Here is a 25,610-nt window from a genome sequence, read left to right on the forward strand (position 1 = left end):
AGTTTGTAATGAATAAGTAGGAGCCTTTCTAGCAGTTCATTAATTAATATTTTGCATGGCAGTGCAAAAGGCCACACCCTGGGATGATTAAGAGCATTTTCCTCCCTTCTCCTAGTCAGATAAAATATCAAGGCAGATTAAAATTGGACTATGAAGAGAGGCATTTGTGAAGGCCTATCTGGAGTTGTCACTTACCAGTTTCAGTGTTTTCGTGTTCCGTATCGGTGAGCGTGAGGTTGGAGTTGGCTCGGCTCGAGAGACAGGAGCTGCGGCCTGACTTAGTGTTGCGTCCCCAGAGCCTCACCGGGTGCTCCGGCGACATGACGGCATCTGCCTCGGTGTCAGCATCTGAGCCAGTGCTGATGGAGTAGCCACAGTGAGGCAGCCCTATATCAGTCCTGTATAAAGTCCCGTGTGTGGGCATGGCGTCGTCAAGGCCCAGCTCTCGCAAAGAGAAGTTGGCTCCTAGGAGAGAACATGGAATTGTGGTTTTTAATCATACTGGAATAATTCCTCTGTCCAGCATATGAATGATTAGTGGATAAGCAGGTGGTATAGGTTCGTAAGGACAGGTTAGACAAACCCGTCAGGGATTGTCTAGATAATACTTAGTCCTGCTTCAGAGCAGGGGTTTAGACTAGATGAGCTACTGAGGTCCCTTCCAGCCCTACTTTACTATGATTCTATAGACAAGTGCTCTCAGCACAAGAGCAGGAGACAGCAACTCCTGAGTTCTAATGACTTGCTGCATGGCCTTTGGCAAGCAACTTAGGCCCCAATGTTCAAAACTTGCTTCTAATGTTGGATGTCTGAGCTGAGGCTCTTAAGTTTTGATTGTCAGAGTTGGTGAGCACCTGCAACTCCCATTGAAAACCAAGCCCTAGGTGTCTCAAGTCAGCCAGCCAGCAACTGAAGCACCTAAAGTGGCCACTTTTGAAAATGGGGGCCTTAACTCTTCTGCACCAGATTTACCATTTGAAGAATGGTGATCATATGCCTTGTCTCCCGCTTCAGATATTGTGAGGATTCAGTGCGGTGTTTGAACAGTACTAGGAGAATGTAAAATACTATGAAGCTATTAACTATGAGTAGTGTCACTCAACAAGTGATGAGACACCTATTATTAGCCCTAACATATGACTCTGTACACCGTGATAAAATGAACAGTGAATTTTCAGTCCCAGTGAACAAAACATGTCTCAACCATCTCATCTGTAATTTACTATGAATACTTATGATAACAAACACATCAGCTACTTTTCATATTCTTTCTTGTGAGGACTATCATTGTTCTGGCATTTCTTGTAACAGATTTGTTTCCTCTTTAGTTTCTTGGAATCTTTACTAACACCCTCATAAATAGCTGGCTTTGTCATTTACTTTTAAAAATAAATGGCAACTAGTCCACCTTTCCCCAGGAAGAGCTGGATAATGTTAATGGTCTGGTGGTTAAAGCACAGGCATGGGAATTGGAAGATGTGGTTTGCTTCCTGGCTGTATTCCAGCCTTCCAATGTGACATCAGACAAGTTACTTAACCTCTCTGTGCCTTGGTTTTCCCATCTGCAAAATGGGAACAATGTTCACCGCAGTAGTGCAAAGTATTGCAAAGGTCTAAATAAGTAGAGTTCACATCCTCATGCACCAGGAAACCTCATCCTCAGTGAGCGAACCAGCAAATGAGCGAACTAACTAAACACAAACAGCAGCAGTTGCTTAGCAACACACAGCAGAACTACACAAAAATCCTACCCAGCATTTATACAGTGCCTTACAATGTACTTTACAAATATCAGTTAAGTTAATCCATTGAGAGGTAACTGAGTATTATTATCCCATTTTAAGAATATGGATAACAGCAGACAGGTTAGATGACTTTCCCAAGGCAACATAGTGATAAAATTCCTGCCTCTTTGTCCCCTTCTTTAAGTAATAGACAATAGTGCCTTGACCAAACTTATCCAATTTAAAAGTAAAGAGGAGAAACAGGGGCGGTTAAGACAGAATATAATCACTCCAAACAGATTTTGACCAGAACACACCTGCTCTTGGGGGAAGTAACATGGGACGTTTACTGACTAGCAATGGTTAGGATTTTATTTTCCATATCCACTGATATCCAGCACTATCAAATAGTCCTGGAGCACTGATTCAGAGGTGAGTGTGCCACCTCTTGAATCACTGAAGCCACATCTTGTGGGACCTAGGTTTCCTTCGGAGGTCTCAGCTCCAAATGCTAGCCATTCTCAGCCCAGCTTAGCTTATTCACTCTGACATAATGACAGCAGAAGTTATTGGGCTGCAAATAGATGCAATTGTTTTGCTGGCTAAAAATATAACCTGAAAATGACTCCTGAGTTCATGTCTAGTTACCTGCAGAGCTTCATAATCAGTCCCAGGCAGTGTGAATGGGGATTCAGTTATTAGCGCTCTGTTCAGAAACTTATGCTGAAAAACTGGAGAGAGCAATTAGTGGAGCAATTACTGGCTCCATTCTAATCCATATTTTTTTATTAATTTACATTCTCTTTTTTCAGCATTCAAATACTTTAAAAGACTTTCGAATTCTGTGAATGGCTTTATCTGCACTGTGCATTTACCTGACATAATGCACCCCTGCCTTAGCTCTACAGTATGTCACAATCTGATGGATTCAAGGAATGTTTTGGACCAATAGGGGGCATTAGACCTGGTGTCTTGGCCAAACTCCAACTTTCGGTAATTATATTCTTCCTAACTAATCTCCCTTGTACTTTCACTTGGATATGGCAGTTCTCAACATTCTGTTGCTATGCACTGTTAAACAGCTACCATGTTTCACCTTAGAGACAGCTAAATTTCAGTTGTAGGCAAAGCGATTCTTGTAGAGGCCAATCCTGATCTCTCTGCTTAGCCGAACTCTTGGGACACATGTCATGCTCTCTGGAGCGGCTCACAACTGAGAGCGTCTAAGTCATGGCAGACTGTCAGAAAACCGGGCGAATACCCCATGCTTGCGATGTGTTCTATAATTAGATTTCACCAAGCCGGTGACCGATGTGAACTCTTGGATCATTATATCAGTTTTACCATGGAGTCACATAAAGTCCCCTTAGACACTCCAGCCTATCTTGCCATCAGACAAACTGAATGCTGTAATAATGGTCACAAATAAAAAATCACAACACCAGTACCAAGACACCAGCCACTTACTCCAGATCAACAGTACTCTGTATCTTACACCAAAGACAAAACTGTCAACCAATCCTATAATACACTAACTAAAGATTTATTAGCTATGAAAAAAGAATGTGAGTCATTGAGAGGTTAAAGCAGGTAAAAAACATGCACAGGTGAGTCATTATTTGTAATTCCAGATGGTGGCAGCGATATAATAAACAGCCAGTTTCCCAAAACATCTTTTCAGGGTATCCAGATTGTCTCTGGGGATCACTGCTTTGCTTCTGGTACACTTATCTGAGAAAACAAGCTCACAGTGTCACTACCCACGTGGTCTTTTCCTTTGATGAAGGAGTGAGGAATGCATTTTAGTGACCTCTGATCATCACACACAATGATCCCTTGCTTTGAAATTAGCACTTTTCTGTCAAAATTCTTCATTTGCACTCAACCAGGTTTCTTTCTTGTTGGATGGGTTATTCAGTTACAGGGGTACACACAATGTAAACGTTTCCTACATTATAACAGGATACAGACAATTGAAAACAATCCAAGTAACTTCCCACTAGCTTTCATGAAGCTTAAATACCAAATACACTCGCACAGGTTTGACAATCACTTTGATCTATACTAAAACAGAGGAGAATTGGCCTGTGGCTCTGGGATGAGCTGGCACCTGATCTGCCAGCATCACAATGTCTACACTGCAAAAAAAAAAAAAAGAGCCCCAACAACCCTGCAGCGGTGAGTCTCACGGCCCAGATTGACTTGGGCTCGTGGGGGCTCATGCTACAGAGCTAAAAATAGCGTAGACATCTCCGCTCAGGCTGAAGCCCAGGTTTTGAGACACTCTCCCTTAACCAGGTTTCAGACCCCAAATGGAAACATCTACACTGCTCTTTTTAGCTCTGTAGTGCAAGTCTCCCAAGCCCAAGTCAGTTGACCCAGGCTTTGTGACTCCTTGCCAGGTTTGTTTGGGTTTTTTGCAGCATAACGTACCTGATGACTTCAAACTCTCACTGGACACAGTTTGTACATTAAACTAGAAAAGCACGATCAGAAGTTCCGTAATAAATCTAAGATATTTCTAATTATTACAGCCACCAAAATTTATTGGGGCAGAAAAGCCTGTCTCATTTTTTATTATCAAAAGGGTCTGAAACCCCATATCTAAACTCAGGATGCAGATCCCTGTTCAGATGGGAGTTCTCAGCTCCTACTGCTTTCTACAATGATTTGAATTTGAACAAATTAACCTAGAGACAGCTGTGTCTCGGGCTGGACTGTGAAACATGTTCAGCTGCATTTGGTTCTGCTCATTAGAGATACCAAGTTCCACTCTGGACCTTGACTTTGGATCCAGGGCTGAGTTTTGCTCCCATCCCTACACTAAAGCCATGTCAAAGCTTGTGATTTCCCTTAAGTTTCCATCTGTTGATGCTATACAAAACTGGCCAACACAACTAACAGCGCTGTTCTAAGCTGTACTCTGGGTTTTGTGGGTTATCGCTTAGCTGACCCAGCAAAAGACTTCTTCCAGCAGGTACTATCTCCTGCAATAACTTCTGTACAGTGAATGATCCACTAACCACAGGCAGCTGGCATTTTGTTTTTTCTCCTAATAGGGAAACATCTGCTTAATTCAGTTAACTATGGAGCTCCCAGTGGAAAGAGGGAAGGGAGGAGGGTGCAAAGGAGGAGATAGAGTGATAGATCAACAAACTTGACACCAGCTCCAAATAAAAGCAGAGAAAAAACTTTTCAGTGTGAGAAGAAAATAACTGTGGTTCAGCTGGTTGAGGCACTCTGGTCTGGAATGCTCAGAGTACATAAACTATTTGTGAACTTCACACCTACGTAATTAACTAAAATAGATTAAGCTTTCTGACAGAGTTGACAGGCAGGGATACTCGTGGCTCATATGCTCCAGCAAACCTTGGGAGCCAGCTCAGAGAGCACAGAGCAAGCCTGTGATCAATTAATCCAGATACCACTGCTGTGCTATCATACCAGAGAACATGTACTCCTGTTCCACAGCCTCAGCAGCAAGTGAACTTGAATTGACTGATAAAACAGATATAACTGCATCTCCCCTCTCCACCCCACCAGTTCTGCCCGTGGTCCAGACCCCCCAGTAAGGATTAGGCCTACACTCTACTGTTCACCAGTCAGCTGAGCCTTTTGTTTTTGCCCCCACATTGCAGATTTTAGTCCACCGATCAATGATCACAAGTCCCCCTCCCTCCTGTAACAATCTACACTCAACAACCTCAAACGCATCAATGATTGATTGATGCTCTCCAGCAACAGCAACTCATAAATTATGAAAAAAGACTGCTACAATTAACTGAAAATCAAATTTATTTGCAACAAACAGCATGAGACACATCGATTTTCATATTCTATGCTCAGTGTAGCCTTTTAAGCTGGGAGAACTCAAGTCAATAAAAGGAAGATAATAAATATCTAAAACTATTTTATTCAGGTCTGGTCTATTTTTTGCTATGCTGACTTGTGCTTTCGGCACACTCATTCTGGGTAAAACCATTCAAATGCTGACTTGTTTATTTATTCAACTTATTTGGTCGATTTGAAATGTTTCCCTCCTCTCTGCCTCCTCATCCAGCTCTAGAAAAAATTCACTTTGCCGTATTTGTATCAAGCAAAAATGTCACAAGCTAATAGAGTCAGGTCTTCAGCTAGTGTAAATCAGTGAAGCCTCACCAAAGTCAATAGAGTTAAACTGATTTAACCAACTGAATATCTGGCCATAAAAATCTATGGGCTAATTTTTATAATTAGGTAGGCCAATCACAGAGCTAAGGAGATAGGAAAATTCAAGCACAGAGGAAAAGAAAGAAAATTATTTAAAAAAAATGGTTACTGACTTTCTGTAACTATTATTCTTTGATATGTCCATTCCACAAGCCACTCTCCAACCCCTCTATCAGAGTTAGCCTACAAGAAGGAACAGAGTGTGCAGGGCTGGCAGTGCCCCTTATTCCAGCACATAAGCGCATGGCACCAGAGGGCGCTAGAGTCAGCCCGATGAATACCATTGAGGGGAAGATCTCCAGCAATGTGGCACACAGCACATACACACCTAACGTGGCATAGACAAGAACAGCACATCTCGAAGAACAACAGTTACGGAAGGTCAGTAACTGTTTTTCTTCTTCGACGGCTTCGTCATGTCTATTCCACACTAGGTGATTCACAAGCACTACCCAAGGAGGTAGACTCAATTCACGGACATGAGTACTGCAACACTGCTCGCCTGAACCTGGTGTCATCTCGACTCTGCTGGGTAATGGCGTAGTAGGATGAGAAGATATGCACTGAGGAGCTGGGCCAGAAATTATGCCGAAGAGGCTTGAGCTCTTGTGGAATGAGTGGTCAAGATGGCAGGTGGTGGAACATTCGCCTGCTTGTAGCATGAATGAATACAGAAGGCTATCCAGTAGGCCTTTCATCCTCTCTGCTACTGCCACAAAGTTATATGGATCCACAAAACAGTTTAGTTCCTTCAATGTAGAAGGTGAGGGCATGCCTAACAGTCGATGAGTGAAGTTGTCATTCTTCTGAACTCTGGTGTGCCTTCGTGAAAAAGACTGGCAGGAAAGTGGCTTGGTTGCCAGGGAAGCACAAGACCACCTTTGACAGGAAGGGCAGAGGGGGGGCACAGTTTAATCTTGTCCTTGAAGAACACCGTGTACAATGGTTCTAACGCAAGTGCCCTGATTTCAGGGACCTTTCTGGTTGAGGTAATCGCTATCAAAGAACGCAACCTTGCAGGAGAAAAAGACGACACAATGCCAGTGGCTCAAAGGGAGAACCTCTGAATTTTGATAGGACTAAGTTCAAACTCCACAGGGGAATCGATTCACGAACCCAAGGGTAAAGTCTCTCTAACCCCTTCAAGTGGATTGTCATCTCATGGTGTGTGGAAGGCCGAAATTGTTGCTAGATGCACCTTGATAGATGTGAGGGGCAGACCTTGTTGTTTTACGGGGCATAAGCAGTCTAAAATAAACTGAAGGGAAGATCAAGTCAGAGAAAGGCCTTGTTGGGATGACCATATTGAGAAAGCTCCCACTTGGTGAGGCAGACAGCCCTAGTGGATGGCTTCTATCTACTCAGCAAGACCTGTTGAACTTGCTCTAAACAGGCTTCCTCCTCTGGGTTCAGCCATATAACATCCAGGTGAAGGGAGCTGAGATTTGGGTGGAGTAAATGGCCATGATCTTGCAAGATCAGGTCCAGGTAGTGTAGGAGCGGTAGTGAGGGTGTTACTGATAAATCTAGCAGCATGATGAACCAGTGTTGATATGGCCACGCCAGGGCTATAAGAATAACTCTTGCTTTGTCCCATTTGATTTTTAAAAGGAACTTGTGTACCAGAGGAACTGGAGGTAATGCATGGAACAGGAGTACTGTTCATGGAAGCAGGATGACATCTGAAAGGGAGCCCAGCTTGTGCCCAAGCAGTGAGCAAAAATGATGGCATTTTCTATTCTGCTTGGTCGCAAATAGGTCTATCTGGGGAGAGCCCCACCTTCAGAAGATGAACTTGGTGACCTCTGGGCGAAAAGAGCACTCATGCTGAGAGAAGAAAGATCTGCTGAGGTGATCTGTCAGGGTGTTCTGGGCTCCCAGAAGATGAGAAGCCTCAAGGGGGATGTAGTGCTTCATGCAGAAGTCCTCTAGACAGAAGTCCTCTAGACAGATGGCAGAGGAGCACACTCCTCCCTGCTTGTTGATGTAGAACAAGGCTGCCGTGTTGTACGTCAGTACTTGCACTACCTTGCCTGTGAACAGGGGAAGAAACACTTGGCAAGCTAAGTGGATCACTCTGAGCTCCTTGACGTTTATATGCAAGGAGAGCTCTTCCTGGGACCATAGGCCCTGTGTTCCAAGACAATCAAGGTGGACTCCCCAACCCAGGTGTGAAGCATCCAACACTAGGGACACTGACTGCTCAGGGTTGACAAAGGGAACTTCCGCCACTGCCAACTAGGGGTCTTTCCACCAATCAAGGGAGGCAAGGATTGGGGCTAGAACAGCAAGTACTGAGTCCAAGTGATGCCTTTTCGGTGAGTACACTGAAGCTAATCACATCTGCAAAAGTGCAGCCTTGCATGTCGGACTATGTAAGTGCACGCAGCCATGTGTCCCAAGAACTTGAGGCAAACCTGGGCTGTTGTGATTGGGTGGGCCATGACCTTGCATATCAGGTCCGATATTGTCTGGAATCAAGGCTCTGGAAGGAAGACTCTGACTTGGGTCAAGTCGAGCACTGCCCCGAAAAACTCTATTCTCTGTAGTGAATGAGAGTTGACTTTTGTTCGTTTATAACAGGCTCAGGGCTTGGAAGGTGGCTTGGACCTGATGCTGTTCTTTGCTTAGGCCTCTGAGCGACTCTTGATCAGCCAGTTGTTGAGGTATGGGTAGATTTGAACGCCTTGCCTTCTGATAAAGGTAGCTAGCACTCCCCATGCATTTCGTAAAAATCTGCGGGCTGCAGACAGGCCTAAAGGGAGAATGGTGAATTGGTAATGAGTCTGGTTTACTATGAACCTGAGGAATCTTTTGTGGCCAAGCAAGATAGAAATGTGAAAGTAAGCGTCCTTCAAGTAGAGGGCAGTGTACCAATCCCCTGGATCCAGGGAGAGGACGATGGAGGACAGGAGAGGAAGAGGCCTCTACTGGAGAAAAGGGGCTTCTTCCTTTTCTTCAGCCTCAACTACCTCTATGGGGTCCACATCCTGTGTATTGGTACCAGGTTCGGTATCAGAGTCAAGAGTCCAGTGCCGAGCACAGCAGTGCAGGGACCCTCCTCTCAGAAGCAATCAAGTATGACCAATGAGAAGATGAGCCCAGTACCGGGAGAATGGGTTCCAGAATGGGCATTGCATAGGTCAGTGTCCACCAGGTACTGTTGGGGTGACCCGTACCAGGGTTCAGTGGCATGTAAGATGGGTACCAGTTGTGCTTCTTTGGATGGGTGTAAGGCTCCACCTTGGACTCAGATGAAGAATCCTCCTGAGGTGACCAGAGGGGAGCGGTACCCCTCACTTCTGCTGATTATTATCCAGTGAGTGCTGCTGGACTGGGGACAATCTCATAGAAGAAAACAGGGCGGCTTACCCCTGGAAGGTATTGAATGTCCCCTTGCGGGGAAGGAACTCGGAGCGTCATGCTCTCTCCTGCTCGCGCTCATTGAAGCCGACAGTTGTCCCATCGGAGTTGGCGGTATTGGGAGCAATAAGTAGTCCCTGGCCACTGCAAAGGCTTCCAGGGTTGAAGGCATCATGATTTCACTGGCGCCACAATGACTTTCTGGCATCAGCTGGGGGTCCTGCACAGGATTCAACATTCTGGGTGAAGTTGATGGTGCCACCTGGGACTGGGGGTGGAGGAATGGGCCGACACGGGTTGCACTCTACTGTTTTCCCCTTGTTTGCCTTTCTTCAGCATCAGTAAGCGCCCTCTTTTTATGTTTCTTCTTGGTACCAGAGATGGAGAAAGATGCTGGGAGACGCGAGGTGTCGGAAAAGTGCTTTGCACTGAGGTCAAAGTGCTCGGTGCCAAATCTGAGTGGCGTGGCTTTGAATCTGGCTTAAGAGCATCTTCCATTAGGATAACCCTCAGTCTAGCCTCTCTGTCTTTGTTTGTATGAGGCTTAAAGTCCTGACAAAGCTGACAGAGCTCCCAGACACTTCAGACAACTGCAGTGCCACAGGAGGCACAAGGTTTGAAGCCCAGGGGCTGAGGGGAAGGTGGAGGGGGGGGCATGGCTGGCAAAGGGTGCCCCTCAGTGATAAAGGAGGGGTTTTAACTATCTATACTAGTATTATTTACAATATTTACATTACAGTTAAACTAAGACTAATAAACTGGGATACAGAGAAGAAACCACTGAAAAACGCCTTGCCGAAGCAAGAGTTGTTGCTCCAGCAACCATCACAGGCTGTAAGAAGGAACTGGGTGGGTGCAGAGTCGGCAGGATCCCTTATACCAGTGTGTAAGTGTGCAGCACCAAAGGGCGCTAGACCCAGCCCGATGGATACCACTGAGGGAAAAATCTCCAGCTATGGTGCCCACGGTGCACGCACACCTAAGATGGAATCAACATGAACAAGCACTTGAAGAAGAATGACAAAATCTGTAGGTGCAGTGTGTTCTAATGGTTAGAGAACGCAATGAGGAGTCTGAACTCCTGGGAGCTGTTCCTGCCTCTGTAACCTTATGCAGGTCATTTATCATCATTTTGACTCAGTGTAGCTATATCTACCTATAGAACAGGTCTGATAACCTAACAGGTCTTTCTTTTGCTTGTAACTTCATAGGTAGTTAGAGACAGAAGTGTTTTGAGAGCCTAGGTTGGAGGACATTATATAATTGCTAAGTATGATTAAGTTAGTTAATCATACTTGCAATTTCTAAAGAACAAAGAGCATGTCTATGGGCACATGCACAAAATATCAGATTTGCATGCAATCTTGTGATAGTTTCACACACAAATTAGATGTGTGCAGTCGTGTGCATCCACCTTTGAGAATCTGGCCCTATAAGTAGGGCTCCATGTTTGTCACGGAGGTCACAGAAGTCACAGATTCCATGACTTTCCATGACCTCCATGACTTCTGCAACAGCTGGTGCACCTGGGCTGGGAGCCGCCTGAGCAGCTTGGCCACCCCTGGGCCAGGCATACCAGACACTGCTGCGGAAGTCTCGGGCCCCTGCACCCCACAGTAGCAGGAGTTCAGGTGTGCAGGCGCTCAGGGCGGGCGGTTGGGGTGTGGGGCGGTGCTTATCTGGGGAGCGGGGAGTCTCAAGAAGGGAGACAGGAACTTACCTCCCACAGCTCCCACTCCATGTGCTGCCTTTGCCCACAGGCATCACTCCCACAGCACCCATTGGTCGCGGTTCCCAGCCAATGGGAGCTGCAGAACTGGGGCTTGGGGCAGAGTGGAGGCAGCATGTGGAGCTAGGAGCTGGGGTCCCCGCTTCCCAGGAGCCGGGTAGGGAGCCTGCCCCAGCCCCTGCTGCAGTACCTGCACTCCCTCCACCCCTGAACATGTGATGCCCTCCCCAGCACCCATAGCACCCACCTCCTCAGCACCCACAGCATCTTCCAGGCAGCCCTCCCAATCTGCCACCCCACCCCCAGTCTTAGTCAGGGGTATATAGTAGCCTTTGTCAATCTTTCTGTTCATCATTTGCACTACTGCATGTTCCATTTCACTTTAACTGCCCAATTCACACTTTCCTGGATTGACAGGAAACCCTATTTCTTCCAACCTAAGACTGTCTGGGCTCAGTGCTGACTGCGTAGTATCTATGTGCAACCCATGCTCACTCAGTATGGCTCTTTGTCTCCCTCTAATGGCTAGGGTATGTAAAGATGTTTATGCTACTGCTTCCATGCTACTGAACTTGGTCTTTCAGTTCAGGAAATAGATCTCATGCTCAAGAGGTCCCAGGTTCAGTCACTGCCACCACACGGTTCAGGGATGTCATTACCTATGCATGCCACAGGCTTTCCTTCCAACAAAGCCATGTTGATCTTCCCCTAGTGTTTTCTATCATTGCTCTGTGCGTGTCTTAAAGACATTCCTCTGTGAGCACCTCAGAACTCTTTATAGCTTTGAGTTATTCCCTCTTCTACCTCTGGACCTCAGCATAGAATTGATTAACACACTTCTTACAGCAGCACCTTATGAAGTGTACTTACCCGTTCGGCAGAATTCATCAGCCTCCTGGTGCACCATGTCTTTGACCCGATTGCTGTAGGTCAGCCTGGAGTCTTGATCGTAAGCCTTCAGCGTCTCGCTGGAGCTGTAGGACTTTTGGGGTATTTTGCTGTCTTCGCTCTCTGCCGAGGAGCTAGTGTAGCGTCGCTCGGTGTCACGGCGCCTGGTCAGAGATCGGTATGGTTTTCTCTCTTTCACATCCATGGCACTTTTGTCTGAGTCTTCAACATTAAAATAACAGTATTTGTGTGGTGATCAGATTAGAACAATCTGAAAGAGAGTATAAAAGAGAAGAGACTTGAGTTCATCCCATTAGACAGCAGAGGGTTGGGTTTTATAGTTTAAGCTTTTTATTCAGTCTTACAATATGCAAAAGAAAGAGTATCTAATAGACTACCGGGAACCAATTTATAATAACTACCGATAAAAGGAAAGTATAAATTATCTGTGTCCCAAACCATGCCTACCGGCACACTGCCCTGCTAGCAGAAGCGTCCTGATGTACCTGCTCTGTGGACATTCTAGATAAGAGTCCAGGCTATCAGTTTGGCACATGTCACCAGCTCTCAGCTTACTAATACATAAATAAAAATGAAAATGTATATTTTGTTGGCATCTAGATAATAGTCCTCCCCCTAGTCCTGTTCTATAAATCCTGACCTCATCGTAAATAACAGATCTGCCCTGCAAACTGAAACTTTACTTCTGAACATCCTCATGATGGTTCCCTTTTAAAGTAATCATTACTCCCCCGGCTAGTTTGGGACACCTGAAAAAATGGAGGCACCCATATTACATTTGAGTTACATTTGAAAATATGAGTCTATATTTTAAGAGAGTTTTTATGGAATATTTTAGGTTAGAGAGACTAAGAGCAAGAAATCAAGCCACTCGAGTGCTGCGGAGTGGAAGAATGAAGAGTGAGTTTTAAAAGGAGCCAAGACAAAGATGTCTGCGGAGGCAGATGCTCCTCTTCACTTCCTTCCTTATTTGAAATGTTGTTACGGTACCAAGTGAAGTTGAGAAGTTGCAAATAGGAGATGGGACCACCGCTTCATAGCTACATAAGTGTGGATTTTGTTCCTATCATTATGCCAGATAGAATATATATGCACAAGCACAAGGGGGCACACACACACGCACACACACAAGACACAGGACAAACTGTTATGAGAAATAAACACGAAAAATATTTTGTCAAAATACTTAATTATTGAAGTAAATCAGCTTTTCCCTGCAATAAAATTACCTGCAATGTTATTTACAGGAAAAAAAAATCAATGCATATTGTTGCAATAGCAGTAAAATATGTCTCTATGTTTCCAGACTGGTTTATTGTGCTCAAAAGAAACCAAATATTGAAGACAGGCTTACGCAATTATGGCCTGATGTACTCTGGAGCTGAGCATCACAACTCACACTATAGACAATAGGAATTCAAGATGAACCTCGGTATAACAGGCTAATAGTAGTTAATAATGACCACTCATTTCCCTCTATTTTTTGAGAGTAAAGGAAAGACAAATAAATATCTCTCATTTCCAAGGCTTGCCATATTGAGTGTAATAGTAAACCAGAGGTGGGCAAACTACGGCTCGCAGGACCGTCCTGCCTGGCCCCCAAGCTCCTGGCCCAGGAGGCTAGCCCCCAGCCCCTCCCCCGCTGTCTCCCCTCCCCCGCAGCCTCAGCTTGCTTGCTCTGCCATGGACGTAATGCTCTGGGCTGGTGGGGCTGTGAGTTTCTGGGGCAGCGCAGCTGCAGAGCCCGGCCTGACCTGGTCTCTGTGCTGTGTGGTGGCAGCGGCAGAGTGGCCCAGTGCTAGCGCCGCCAGCCACTGGTGCTCCAGGCTGCGGGGTAAGGGGCATCGGGGGGGTTAGATAGAGGGCGGGGAGTTTGAGCTGGTGGTCGGGGGCAGGCATATGGATAGGGGGTGGGGCAGTCAGAGGAGACAGGGGGTTGAATGGCAGCAGGGGTCTTGGGGGGGCTGTCAGGAAGGAGAGAGGGGATGGATGAGGGAGCAGTCAGGGGCAGGGGTTCCGGAGGCAGTCACAGGACAGGGAGAAGGGGTGGTTGGATGGGGCAGGGGTCCTGGGATGGGGGCTGTCAGGAATGAGAGGAGGGGTTGGATGGGGCAGTGGGAGTCCAGGGGCAGTCAGGGGACAGGGAACGGGGGGTGCGTGGATGGGGCGGGCTCACAGCGGGGCCGTCAAGGAATAGGGGGTTGGATGGGGCAGAAGTCCCGGGGGGGGTGCAGATAAGAGGTGGGGGCCAGGCCACGACCCTCTCCCCTAACCTGCCCTCCATACAATTTACGAAACCCGATGCATCCCTCGGGCCGAAAAGTTTGCCCGCCCCTGCAGTGAACACTTACCTCTTAAATCAAAACATACTGTGGCTTTCACTCAGTTTGGTATTTATTGCAAGATTAAAAGAGTGGATGGAAATATTCAAATTATTATTTAGAAGGGGCAAAAGTCAATCAAAAATCAAAGGATTGGCACTAACGGAAAACCTTCAGCACTAGCACTAAGGGAAAGTTTGGCTAGGGGCAGATGACAACTATTTAAACTCCGAACACTACAGTTAACAACAAAATCCATAAAAATAAATTTAAAGCCTGACACACCACGTTTATTTCAGCCAGTTGTGTCTAATCACTGCAACACAACTACATCCTCTTGGCCAAGACTGTATGTACTATAAGTTTAATATCTGCTCTATGCCTTGTACTCACAGGGAACTGTACATAATTTATAGCTCTAACATCTGTGCTCCTGTATTGCATCCTATACACGTTCTGATAACGTACAATACCAAGGCACAATATGGTGGTTCAAAGATGGCATTTTACTGTTAGCTCACGTTCAACATCAGCGGTCCAGTAGAATGGAGCCAGAACCAGAGAGAGGCAACTGGATGAAGCAGGCCAGTGACTGGCAGTGAAAAGGTGCATCTAGAACCAGGGAGGAAATGGGAGGATCCATCTGTGGGTCTGCCACTATGGCGCTGTTGAAACCACATTTTGGGTTTTCCTGTCATTTAGATGCTAGAATCTATCATATTGTTGGTAGTGGGAGGAACTCTGGGCCCAATTCTGATCTCTTGTAAACTAGTATAACATATTTGACTTAAATAGAGCTACTTCCCTTTCCACATTGGCACTAATCCTGATTTACTCCAAAAATGGTGTCAGGCCCACCGACTCCATGGGTGAAATCCTGGACCCAATGAAATCAATGGCAAAATACCCACTGACTTCAGAGGAGCCAAGATTTCATCTATATTTGTGTGTAAAGCATGTAGAATACACAGCATATAAAAGGAATACTTTGTTTCCATCACATAATTTATCCTTCTTATATATGGGTCATCAAATACCTGAGGCTTAAAAAAAGAGATGACTGAGAGGAGGATATAACAGAGCTCTATAAAATCATAACCGGTGTGGAGAAAGTAAATAAGGAAGTATTATTTACTCCTCCTCATAACACAAGAACTAGGGATCACCAAATGAAATTAATAGGTAGCAGCTTTAAAACAAACAAAGGAAGTATTTTTTCACACAACACAGTCAACTTGTGGAACTCCTTGCCAGAGGATGTTGTGAAGGCCAAGACTATAACAGGGTTCAAAAAAGAACTAGATAAACTCATGGTGGATAGGTAACCAGGATATTAACCAGGATGGGGAGGGATGGTGGCCCTAGCTTCTGTTTGCCAGAAGTTAGGAATGGGTGACAGGGATGGATCACTTGATGATAACCTCATTCCCTCTGGGGCACTTGGCATTGGTCAGTGTTGGAAGACAGAATACTGGGCTAGATGGACCACGGGTCTGACCTAGTAGGGTTATTCTCATGAGGCCCTTATTCAGCAAAGCCCTTAAGCACAAGCATAACTTTAAGCATGTGTTTAAATGTTATTGAACTCACTGACTTAACTTATGCATGTAGTTAAGTGCTTTGCTCAACAAGGATGGGATTACTCACCTGCTTAAAATTAAGCATGTGCGTCAGTACTTTGCTGAATCAAGGCCTGAGAGGTGTAAAGACCAATGAGGAAGAGGAATTGTCTAAGAGTAAGATGCTACACTGTAGCTGTACTAAGGGGGGGTTACATTACACGACTAAGGAACATTTAGGCCAGTGGTCCTCAACCTTTTTGTGGCCAGCAGCACATTCAAGTTCTCAGGACAGTGTGGTGGGCACCAACAATTTTTCAAGGCTTATTTTGTATTTGTACATTAAAGAATACAAAAACATCATATTTAATATTACATAATATATGAATCCATAAGATGAAAAGAGTAATTTTACATGTAAAAGGTATAATTAAATTATCTGGTAACTACTCTTTCACCTTACCATGTGAACTTACTCTTTTTTAATCTACCTGTAAGAAAAATTAAGGAGTTTTTACAAACTAAATATCAAACAGTTTTCATCTTATTTATTTTAAAAAAGTAAAACATTGTTGAACTACTGGTCCAAATATATTTATTATTCTTACTTTAACATAGAATGAAGCCTGCAGTCCCGGAGTTCTCTGTCGCCAGCAGGCCCGGGGCCGCGGTTTCTCTCTAGTTGAAGTTGCAGCCTCGCACCTGCCGGGGACAGAAAACACTGGCGCCTGCAGCTCCGGAGAAGCTGGAGAGAAGTTGCCATCCCGTGCCTGCCAGGGACCGAGAACACTGGCGCCCACAGCCTGCAACCCTGGAGTTCTCTGTCCCTGGCAGGAACGGGGCCGTGGCTTCTCTCTCCTGCCGGGCACTAAGCAGGCGCACATAAATGCCCCGGCGGGCACCATGGCGCCCACGGGCACCACGTTGGAGACCACTGATTTAGGCTGATTATCAAGAAGAATTTCCTAAATGTGTGGAATAGCTCTGCTAAGGAACTGGTGAACTCCCCTATCATTTGAGTCATTTCAAACTGCACCAGACAAATGCAATGAAGGTTACACTGTAAGAAAAAACCTCCATTGATCAGGGGATGGGGCAGATGACTTAACAGAGACTTCACTGTTGCTCATTTCTTCTGTTATAGGAAAATTGTATTTCATTGTTTTCCTATTTAAAAACAAAACACTCTTTTTGCTTAAAAATAGTTACTCTTTGTTTTGACTATTATTTTATTTACTTCTTTTCTTTATATGGCTCAGAGGGTAAGCACTTGGCCCGCAAGTCCTAGAACAGAGTAAGTTTGTTATGACTTATTAAAATACCTTAAAAAAAGGCCCCTTCACTATAGCAGTGCTACTGGGAGATATTACAATGAACATCTAAATCATGGTTTATGGGTCCCTTGTGGGGACAAATGTGTGAGAAAAGCAGTTATTATATTGTACAAAAACAGGATGAGAGGGGAGGCTCCTTCTGTCTAATCAAGAGTGCTGCAACAATGCCTACCGAGGGCCAGTTATTTAAAAACCTTCTAAAAGGAGACTTGCACATGCCAAGAAAGCTCTTCAGCATAGGCAAAATCCACAAGGTACAAACGGGGTCTGTAATTACCATCACTAACCATGTAATAGGAAACAGGAAAAAAAAATCACCAGGAAATGGAGTGAATTCCCATCAGATGAGTTTTATATGCTTTTTCTAACAGAAAAGTGCTGAAAAAATTAAGTTCCTCATACAGTATGTCAAAATAACCCCATAAATTTGCAAACTTCACACATGAATTCCTCAGTAACACAGTGCTTGGATTCCCAGTGCATTTGGGCCACCTTTATAGATTTAACTTTCCTCAGCTCACACTCTCTCCCCCCCCTTTGCTTTTGTAAGCTGATACTTTCAAATACAAAGTCCCCTCTCGCCCCCACCCCCCAAAAAAATCACAACTGGGTTCTATTTTTTTTTTTAAGGAGGGACTTTTGTATCATATGACCTAGGTGAATTTCCAGCACATCTCTTTGGATGTGCAATTACTATTATTTCATTTTTCTATTTAGGGCCAAAATTCCCAGCTGATATAGCTACACTGTCTTCAGTAATGCCAGAAGGGAATTTGGCCCTTGGCATTTCTCTGCTACATTATTACTTTTTATCTGTCACTCTGTGCATCTTACTTTGCCTCTGTGGAAGTCTTCATCAATGCCATCTTCACCTCACACTGTCTCCAGGCAGGCTTCCCCAGGCCCTAGCTCCCCAGCACATACAGAATGTAAAGAACAACAATCACATCAGCTACATACTCTCCCGCTACTTCATTTCAGTATCCAGGTCAAAATTGTTCTTCATGCCTTTACAAGCCTTCACAGACTTGCTAAGTGCCAGCAGGACCAACATGGTGTCTCTCTCTTTCTCCCCGATTCTTGCAGTGCAACTAGCACTGGCTTCTCTTCTATCCGTCCACACACACTCCCCTTTGGGCACAAGAGACTTCTGTCTGCAGCTCAGCGCATTCTGGAAGAGCCTGCCTTGCTCTATGACCTTGTGGTTCTGTTCCTGTCATCTCTCTTCTCCCTTCTTCCATGACAATTAACAGAAACTCCTACTCTGAGCGTAATGTAACTCTGCATGGCAGTCTGGGATACAGCTTATATAGAAAGCAACAGCTTCATCCTATAGCACCTTACTCACTCAGAATCCATTCGAGGCCACTCATGTGAATAAGGGCTGCAGGATTAACCCTCTGTGACACAGTGCTGGGCAACAAGAGCTGAGCCAGCACTCTGGTCACTGCAGCTCCAATTAAACACTGCATGTATCTGTATCAAAAGAGAAGTTAATGCTACTGGGAGCTGAATCTGTTGCTCTAAGGAAGTTACAGGTTTCAAACCAAAAGTTGAGACAATTAAAGCCACTCCTTCACTGGTAATAGACTTGGCCAGATAACTAGCCATTTCTGACTCAGCTGACACCGTTTCTGGTCTTCTTAAACATAAATCTAAAAGTGCAATGAACTTGAAATCCAGAGAAGCCTAAAACAATAGATAAAGTTTAAAGTATGGTGGAAAAGTGGTGTGCAGGAGACTAAAATGCAATTACTCCAGTATTATCTGGTTTGGGAATCCCATAGGTCTCCTTCAGTCTCCCATGGTGTGCAGCCCTCAGCCTACACTGCTGGAAGATTTATAGATTCACAAATAAGAAAGGTTTTAAAGTGTTTTTTACTAGCATAAGCATTTTAATGTTGCATTACTTGGAACCCTACACTGTTTGTTAAACTCAGAGATTTCCCAAAGAAGCTAGCACTTCTGGAGACTCTTTCACCTTAATATCTAAATACTATTGAGTCACTCAGCCGAGGCAGTCTCACACAATTCTTTATGTAACTAGGCTTTTATGAGACAGCAGTGAACTACATCCACCTCAGAATCGGTCTTTAAAAGTGGGTTATTCAGAAACTCAAGTTACTAGATATACTGTAAGTGCTCTAATTAATAAACATTGACTGGATCAGCTTGACAGTACAGTGTCACATCACACCAGTGTGTAGTGACCATGGTTCAGGTTTAGAAATGCATCTCTTGGGCTGATGAAAACAGCATATTTCAGATGTGGCACTTACAGTATTCCTCATAAAATGCATCCCCCACCCCAGTTACCCTTCCCTTGGTGTTCACTGAATGAACAGCATACTAGTCTCAGAGATGACTGCAGAGAGCATCAGAGGGGTAGCTGTCTTAGTCTGGATCTGTAAAAAGCCACCCACGCAAGCTCATGCTCCAATACATCTGTTAGTCTATAAAGTGCCACAGGACTCTCTGTTGCAGATACACATCTACCTCGACATAATGCTGTCCTCGGGAGCCAAAAAATCTTACCATGTTATAGGCGAAACCGCATTATATCAAACTTGATTTGATCCGCTGGAGCACACAGCCCCGCCCCCCCAGAGCGCTGCTTTACAGCATTATATCCAAATTCGTGTTATATCGGGTGGCGTTATAATGGGGTATAGGTGTAGTAAAAATTTCAAGAGACAGAGACACACTCCAATCCAGAATACTCAAAATCCTGGTGAATGGGGAAGTCAGCTGGGAAGTCTCTTGTCATCCAGCTGCAGAAGTGAAGGACAATACAGGCATAAACTCTTATTCATTACTGGCAGAGGCAAGTGCAAAAAAGAAAAGAAAAGCTATTCAGAAACTGAATTTTACATGCTACTAGAGGTTACCTCTCTTTGAATTAGAAGGGGTCACCTCATGAGCAGTTCAACTACTGGTTGTATGTGTCCCTGCCTGCAGGCATATGGGATCTTGGGGAGCAATTACCACACAGGTGGGGTGCCAATTAATTTCTTTATTAAAGGGAAAAGGAAGGGGTGGGAATTTAACAATGAAATACAATGGGATGGGGTGTATAGGGTGTTTACAATAGACAATGATGGGGGGGGGTTCTTATTGAAAAATGTAGGGAGTTCTAACAGTGGGGTACAGTAAGTGGGGTTCAGCACAATGGGATACAGTACAGTCAATAAGCGTATCAAAAAGAAATGCAAAATAAAATGGTCGCTTCTATATAAAATGGTCAACAATCTTAGATACAATGTATTAAGTGATTAGTGGCCTTATACACAATGTAACACAATGGTATCAATGCAAATACAAAATATATCAGAAAAGTGGAAGCAACCAATGGGGTGTTATAATTACAAGTAAAATGTGAATCACAGTGCAATAATACAATATGAGTGATAAGTGAAATTATGCAATGTACCAGTATAAAAGAAAATTAATGAGTTAATTTGTGAGGCTAGGATAGCAGATAATCTGCAAGAGTGTACCTAAAGGCTGGGTCAAGGAACAGGAGGGGGGAGGGGAGTGAATGATTAGTGGAACTGATGAGAGCAGAGTGCGGCTGGAAGCAGTGAGACTTTGAAGCCCTGCAGGGTAAGGACAATGGAGCAGCGTGATGGTGATCTTCGGTAGGGGAGGGGCAGCGGAGAAGTGCAAAGAAGGGCTAGAGATAGGTTTAAGCAACAAGCGGACACCAAAAACAAAGGAAAAAAAGCAGCAAAGGGTTTGGGAAGTTTCACGGGGGAAGCAGCAAGGGGTTTGGGAAGTTCGGAGCGTGATGCAGATGCGGGGGAGGGGAGAAGCAGCAAGGGGTTTGGGAAGTTCGGAGGGTGATGCAGACGCGGGGGGGAGCAGCAAGGAGTTGGGAAGTTCAAAGGGTGATGCAGACGCGGGGGGAGAAGCAACAAAGGGTTATAACAGGGAGACACGGAGGAGCACACAGAGGGGGAGATTGGAGCGGGGGAAAAACAGACACGGGAAAGTTCAGGGAGAGATCGGGACAGCGGGAAGACGAATTTAAGCAGCAAAAACCTTATCTTAACCAACGACTAGGCAAAACAACAAATATCACAATTCTAAGCAAAACTATAACAAGCAACTATACGGAGCAACAAAACAGTAAACTATAATAAGGCAGTTGAAACTTACAAGCTCTACAATCTTAACAAACTATGACTTATTAAACTAAAAAAACAAAACCTATGGTGCACCTTATGCTATGGGGAAGTCACAGAGGGCAGAGTGGTATGTGCCCAGGATACAGCTCCCCAGGAAGCCAAGGGATGGTGGCTGAAGCCAAGGGATACAGCTGAAAGCAGGGAGCCCCGAGGCAAAGCATACAGGAGCAGAGCTTAGCAGTGGCACAAACTTATTTTTAGCGGCAAAGCGCTGCGGAGTTTAAGAGAGGTTTTAAGACACAGACCAAGGTTTAGCTTGAGTCTGTGTGCTGGGGAAACAGAGCCAGCAGCTAAAATAATAAAATAAAAGTAGGGAAAGATTCACAGAGGGATTCTTACCAGTCCCCAAGGCAGCAGCAAAGGCAGAAGCAGCAGCAACATCAGAAAAAGCAAGGAGGGCTTGGTACAGTCTCAATAATCAGGAGATCTCTCAGGTAGCAATTTGTTCTTCGTGGGGGGGGGGCATTAAAAAACCGGGGGAATGCTCAAAAATAAAACAAGAGCGGAGAAAGGACCCCCCAAAACCCCTGGCTGATCAGACCAGGCAGCAATGCAGGAACCTTTCTGATGTTTGTTTCAAAAATGTCTGTTTTTAAAGGCAAACTCAGGCAGTTTCCCGCCAGTAATCCTGATAGGCTCCCTCTGTCATAGGGGAGGAGGCACAGGGAAAAACTGCAGGTGAGCACAGAAACATGTCTGGGCAGAGTCCTGTGCAATAGGTGACTCAAAAGCACATGAGGCCTATGACTCATGCCCAAGATCTTAAAAACACAATAGGTCTTGCAGCTCTGGACATTGCCTGCCCTACACCGAGCCCAGGTTCAATGAGGTGATAACAGGACTAACCCTTTGAACAGGGCAGTGGTCCCATTTAGCACGCAGCACAAGTGGCCATCCCTTTGAGAAGGGCAATGGCTCTTGTTAAACAACTTAAGGGGCCCTCCCTTTGAGAAGGGCAGTGGCCCTGGTAAACAACTTAACAGCCAGGGAAGGGCGGCCACAGGAGGAGAACAAAAACAAAATGGAGTATGGGGACAGCAGTAAGAAACAAAATGGAATAGGGGGATAGCTGTAACAGACAGTATGCAAGGCTACAGAACACAGCAGATGTGTTCTGATGACTGAACTCTAATTCAAATCTAAGGTGAACCTTGTGTGACTCTTAATATAGCAGATAAAAGATACATCACTAGATAGAGCCACATGTGTACACTTGAAAATGGTGGTACTCATCAGTTTTTTCTTCCTTGCTTTTCAAGCAGCAGTCTCTACTATCATTACTATTTTCTATAGAGGTGATCGGACAATAGAAGACTGTAAGATAGGTGGACATGCATAAAAGTATCTCTCATCCTGAAAGATCACAAAGTCCATTTCAAACAAACGCATGCAATATTACTGATATGCAAGGGAACTTTAAGATGGCAGAGCTGAAATCAGCGGTCACAGCAAAGATGGAATGAGTAAATTTGGACGTTAGCACAGGCACAAAGCCCTGCTCTTACAAAAAGTGCCAAGAGGTCTTTCATGTCCACAGATAACGGACAAGACCTGTCTCTGTGTTTATGATATTAAGATCTCTGAAGAGAATGGCCTGTTGTTGCAGGCGCTCCTGAGCCATACGGCATGTCCTCCCTTCGGCATTTCAGTCACGGCTGTTGATTATATCCAGCCATTTGACTGGTTGTACGTAAATTCAGTATTTCAAACTGGATGTTCTTCTAACAGATCTGCTCTAGGAATTATTTTGGGGAAGTTCTACAGCATGTGTTATGCAGAAGGTCAGACTAGATGATCACAATGCTCCCTGCTGGCCTTGAAAGCTATGATAAATCTATGAAATGCTACCCAATCCTAGACAAATGAAGAGGAGTTTAGCCTGTATACAGGAGCAACGCCAGGGTTTTTGGTGCCCTAGGCGAAGGTCCTTCCACACTCCCAGTCTTCGGGGCACTTTGGCGGCGGGTCCCGGAGCGAGTGAAGGACCCGCCGCAGAATTGCCGCCAAAGACCCAGAGCGCCGAAGGACCCCTCGCCCCCGAATTGCCGCCCCCCCCCCCCAAATCCTGGTGCTGTAAGGGACCGCCTAGGTTGCCTAAATGGAAGCGCCGGCCCTGCCTGCATAAAGAGAGATCAGTAGGCCCCTTGTTCTTTATTGTAAGTTAAGTCTGTGGTGCTACTTTACATACCTAATTGGGAGGACAAAATGCATCTCAGTTTCTTCTGGATATATCAAAGGTCTTAACAGAAACCACCACCACCACCACCACCACCACCCGGGCAGGGGCTGTGGCAGAGAATTGCTCTGAAGGCATTCAAACTACTTACATGTGCTTTTTATTTATTTATTTTCCTTGTAAGGCATCACCGGGCATCGGATTAGGGCCTACGGCCCACTAGGGTGGCCGGAAAAGATTAATTCCATTTGGTGAAAAATTTTGAGGTTTGAATTTTTTTGCTAAAATATACAGGAAAGAAACCAGTCCCAGACTGGCCAGCTGGTTAGTGCTATGCGAGACTCAAGTTAAATTTGCTATCTGCCTCATATGAAATACTTGAATCTGGTCTCTGACATCCCAGCTGCCTCATATGGAGCAGAGACTTGAATAGACAAGACAGGCTGAGAAGGAGAAAGAATGCATTGTCACCCACATTTTACAGATGTGGAATTGTGGCACAGGGAGATTAAGCGACTTGCCCAACGACACAGGGCAGTTGGTAGCAGAGTCCAGGAACTGAATCCCTACCTCCAGAGGGCCAATTTGGTGCAATAGTCACAAAAACATCCTTTCCTTTCTAAATCATAGAAATGTAGGGCTAGATGGGAACTTCAACAGATCATCTAGTCCATACCCCTTCACTGAGGCAGAAGGAAGTATACCTAGACCATCCTTAACAGGCAATGTTTTTAAAAAACTTCAAGGATGGGGATTCCATAACTTTCCTTGGAAGCCTATTCCAATACTTAGCTATCCTTACAGTTAAAAGATTTTCCTAACAGCTGACCTAAATTTCCCCAGCTGCAGATTAAGCCCATTATTTCTTATTCTACCTTCAGTGGACATGGAAAACGATTGATCACCATCCTCTTTATACCAGCCCTTCACATATTTGAAGACGGTTATCGAGTCCCCCTTCAGTTTTCTTTTCTCAAGACGAAGCATGCTTTTTTTAACCTGTCATCACAGGTCAGGTTTTCTAAACCTTTTATTATTTTTGTTGCTTGTCACTCCTCCCAGCTTCATGTCATCTTCAAATATTATCAGCATACTCTGCACTCCATTATCCAAGTCATTAATGAAAATATTTAACAGTATACCAGACCTACCCCCAGGGGACCCCACTAGATATGCCCTCCCAGTTTGTCAGCGAACCACTGATAGCTACTCTTTGAGTACAGTCTTTCAACCAGTTGTGCACCCATCTCATAGTAATTTCATTTAGACCAAATTTCCCTAATTTGCCTACTATCGTGTCAAAAGTGGCCAAGCTCATATAGCTGATCCTGAAGTTGTTGGATGGATAATCTGCCCCCCAGCTTTCTTCAGTTGCGCAAGAAATAAGCCCATTTTTTAACTCCTGATAAAAATCCCCCAAAGAGTCAAACTTCAAACCGAGTTTATTAAAATATGAATTATCTGTAAAAAGACTGCAAAGGCCCATGAATTGATTTCTGATTTTCTATGGACTTATTTTAGGACTTCTCTCTGTGATAATCAGAAAGCACTGAAAGATGCTAGGGACTGATTAATCAGCACAACTCCTACTGTGTCCAAAGCTTAACTTTCAATTACAGTTCAAGCTTATGCAGCAGGCAGTATATTTTCCTTAGGTAAAATGGCTACGGGGGGAAAATGCAGAGATAAAAATAGTTAAATAGAAAGAGAATAATCCTTAAAAGAAAAGAGACTCTTCTTGTTATTCCAATTTGGAAGCCATCACCTCCAATGAAGGAATTTAAGCAGATGGAATCCTTTTTACAGGACTGGTTCTCCATCCAAATTTCCTTCTAATCAAATATTATTCTACATGTATCAACTTCTGGCAGGTGGATTTACCAATACTATCTGATGGCTGGGCCGCAGCATGGTGTTGAAATCTCTGCAGAGCAACTCAGCAGAGTACAGTTCTGACATGCTCAAACATATTTACCATTCCTGCAGGACTGGAAAATGCAATTAGAGAGGATCTAACAAACTGGTGGAGAGTGATACTGTGTCTCATTCGAAAACATAATTCTTTGCACTTATGTCAGCCTTGCAAAATTCTACCCTCC

General features: G+C 44.7%; 1 protein-coding gene across 6 annotated transcripts in view; it reads right to left on the reverse strand.

The window, feature by feature from the left end:
• Positions 1-25,610, reverse strand: part of TENM4 (teneurin transmembrane protein 4) — a 546,329-nt gene that overhangs the window by 463,818 nt on the left and 56,901 nt on the right. For all 6 annotated transcript variants that reach the window (XM_030558332.1, XM_030558336.1, XM_030558355.1 and 3 more), the window contains exons 2-3: positions 11,896-12,184; positions 196-465 (exon numbers count right to left, since the gene is read on the reverse strand). In XM_030558332.1, the coding sequence (XP_030414192.1) occupies positions 196-465; positions 11,896-12,118 (493 nt within the window). In that variant the 5' untranslated portion in view covers positions 12,119-12,184. The remainder of the gene's footprint in view (positions 1-195; positions 466-11,895; positions 12,185-25,610) is intronic.

The sequence above is a fragment of the Gopherus evgoodei genome, chromosome 1, assembly GCF_007399415.2.
Source record: "Gopherus evgoodei ecotype Sinaloan lineage chromosome 1, rGopEvg1_v1.p, whole genome shotgun sequence".
Taxonomy (NCBI): Eukaryota; Metazoa; Chordata; order Testudines; family Testudinidae; genus Gopherus; species Gopherus evgoodei.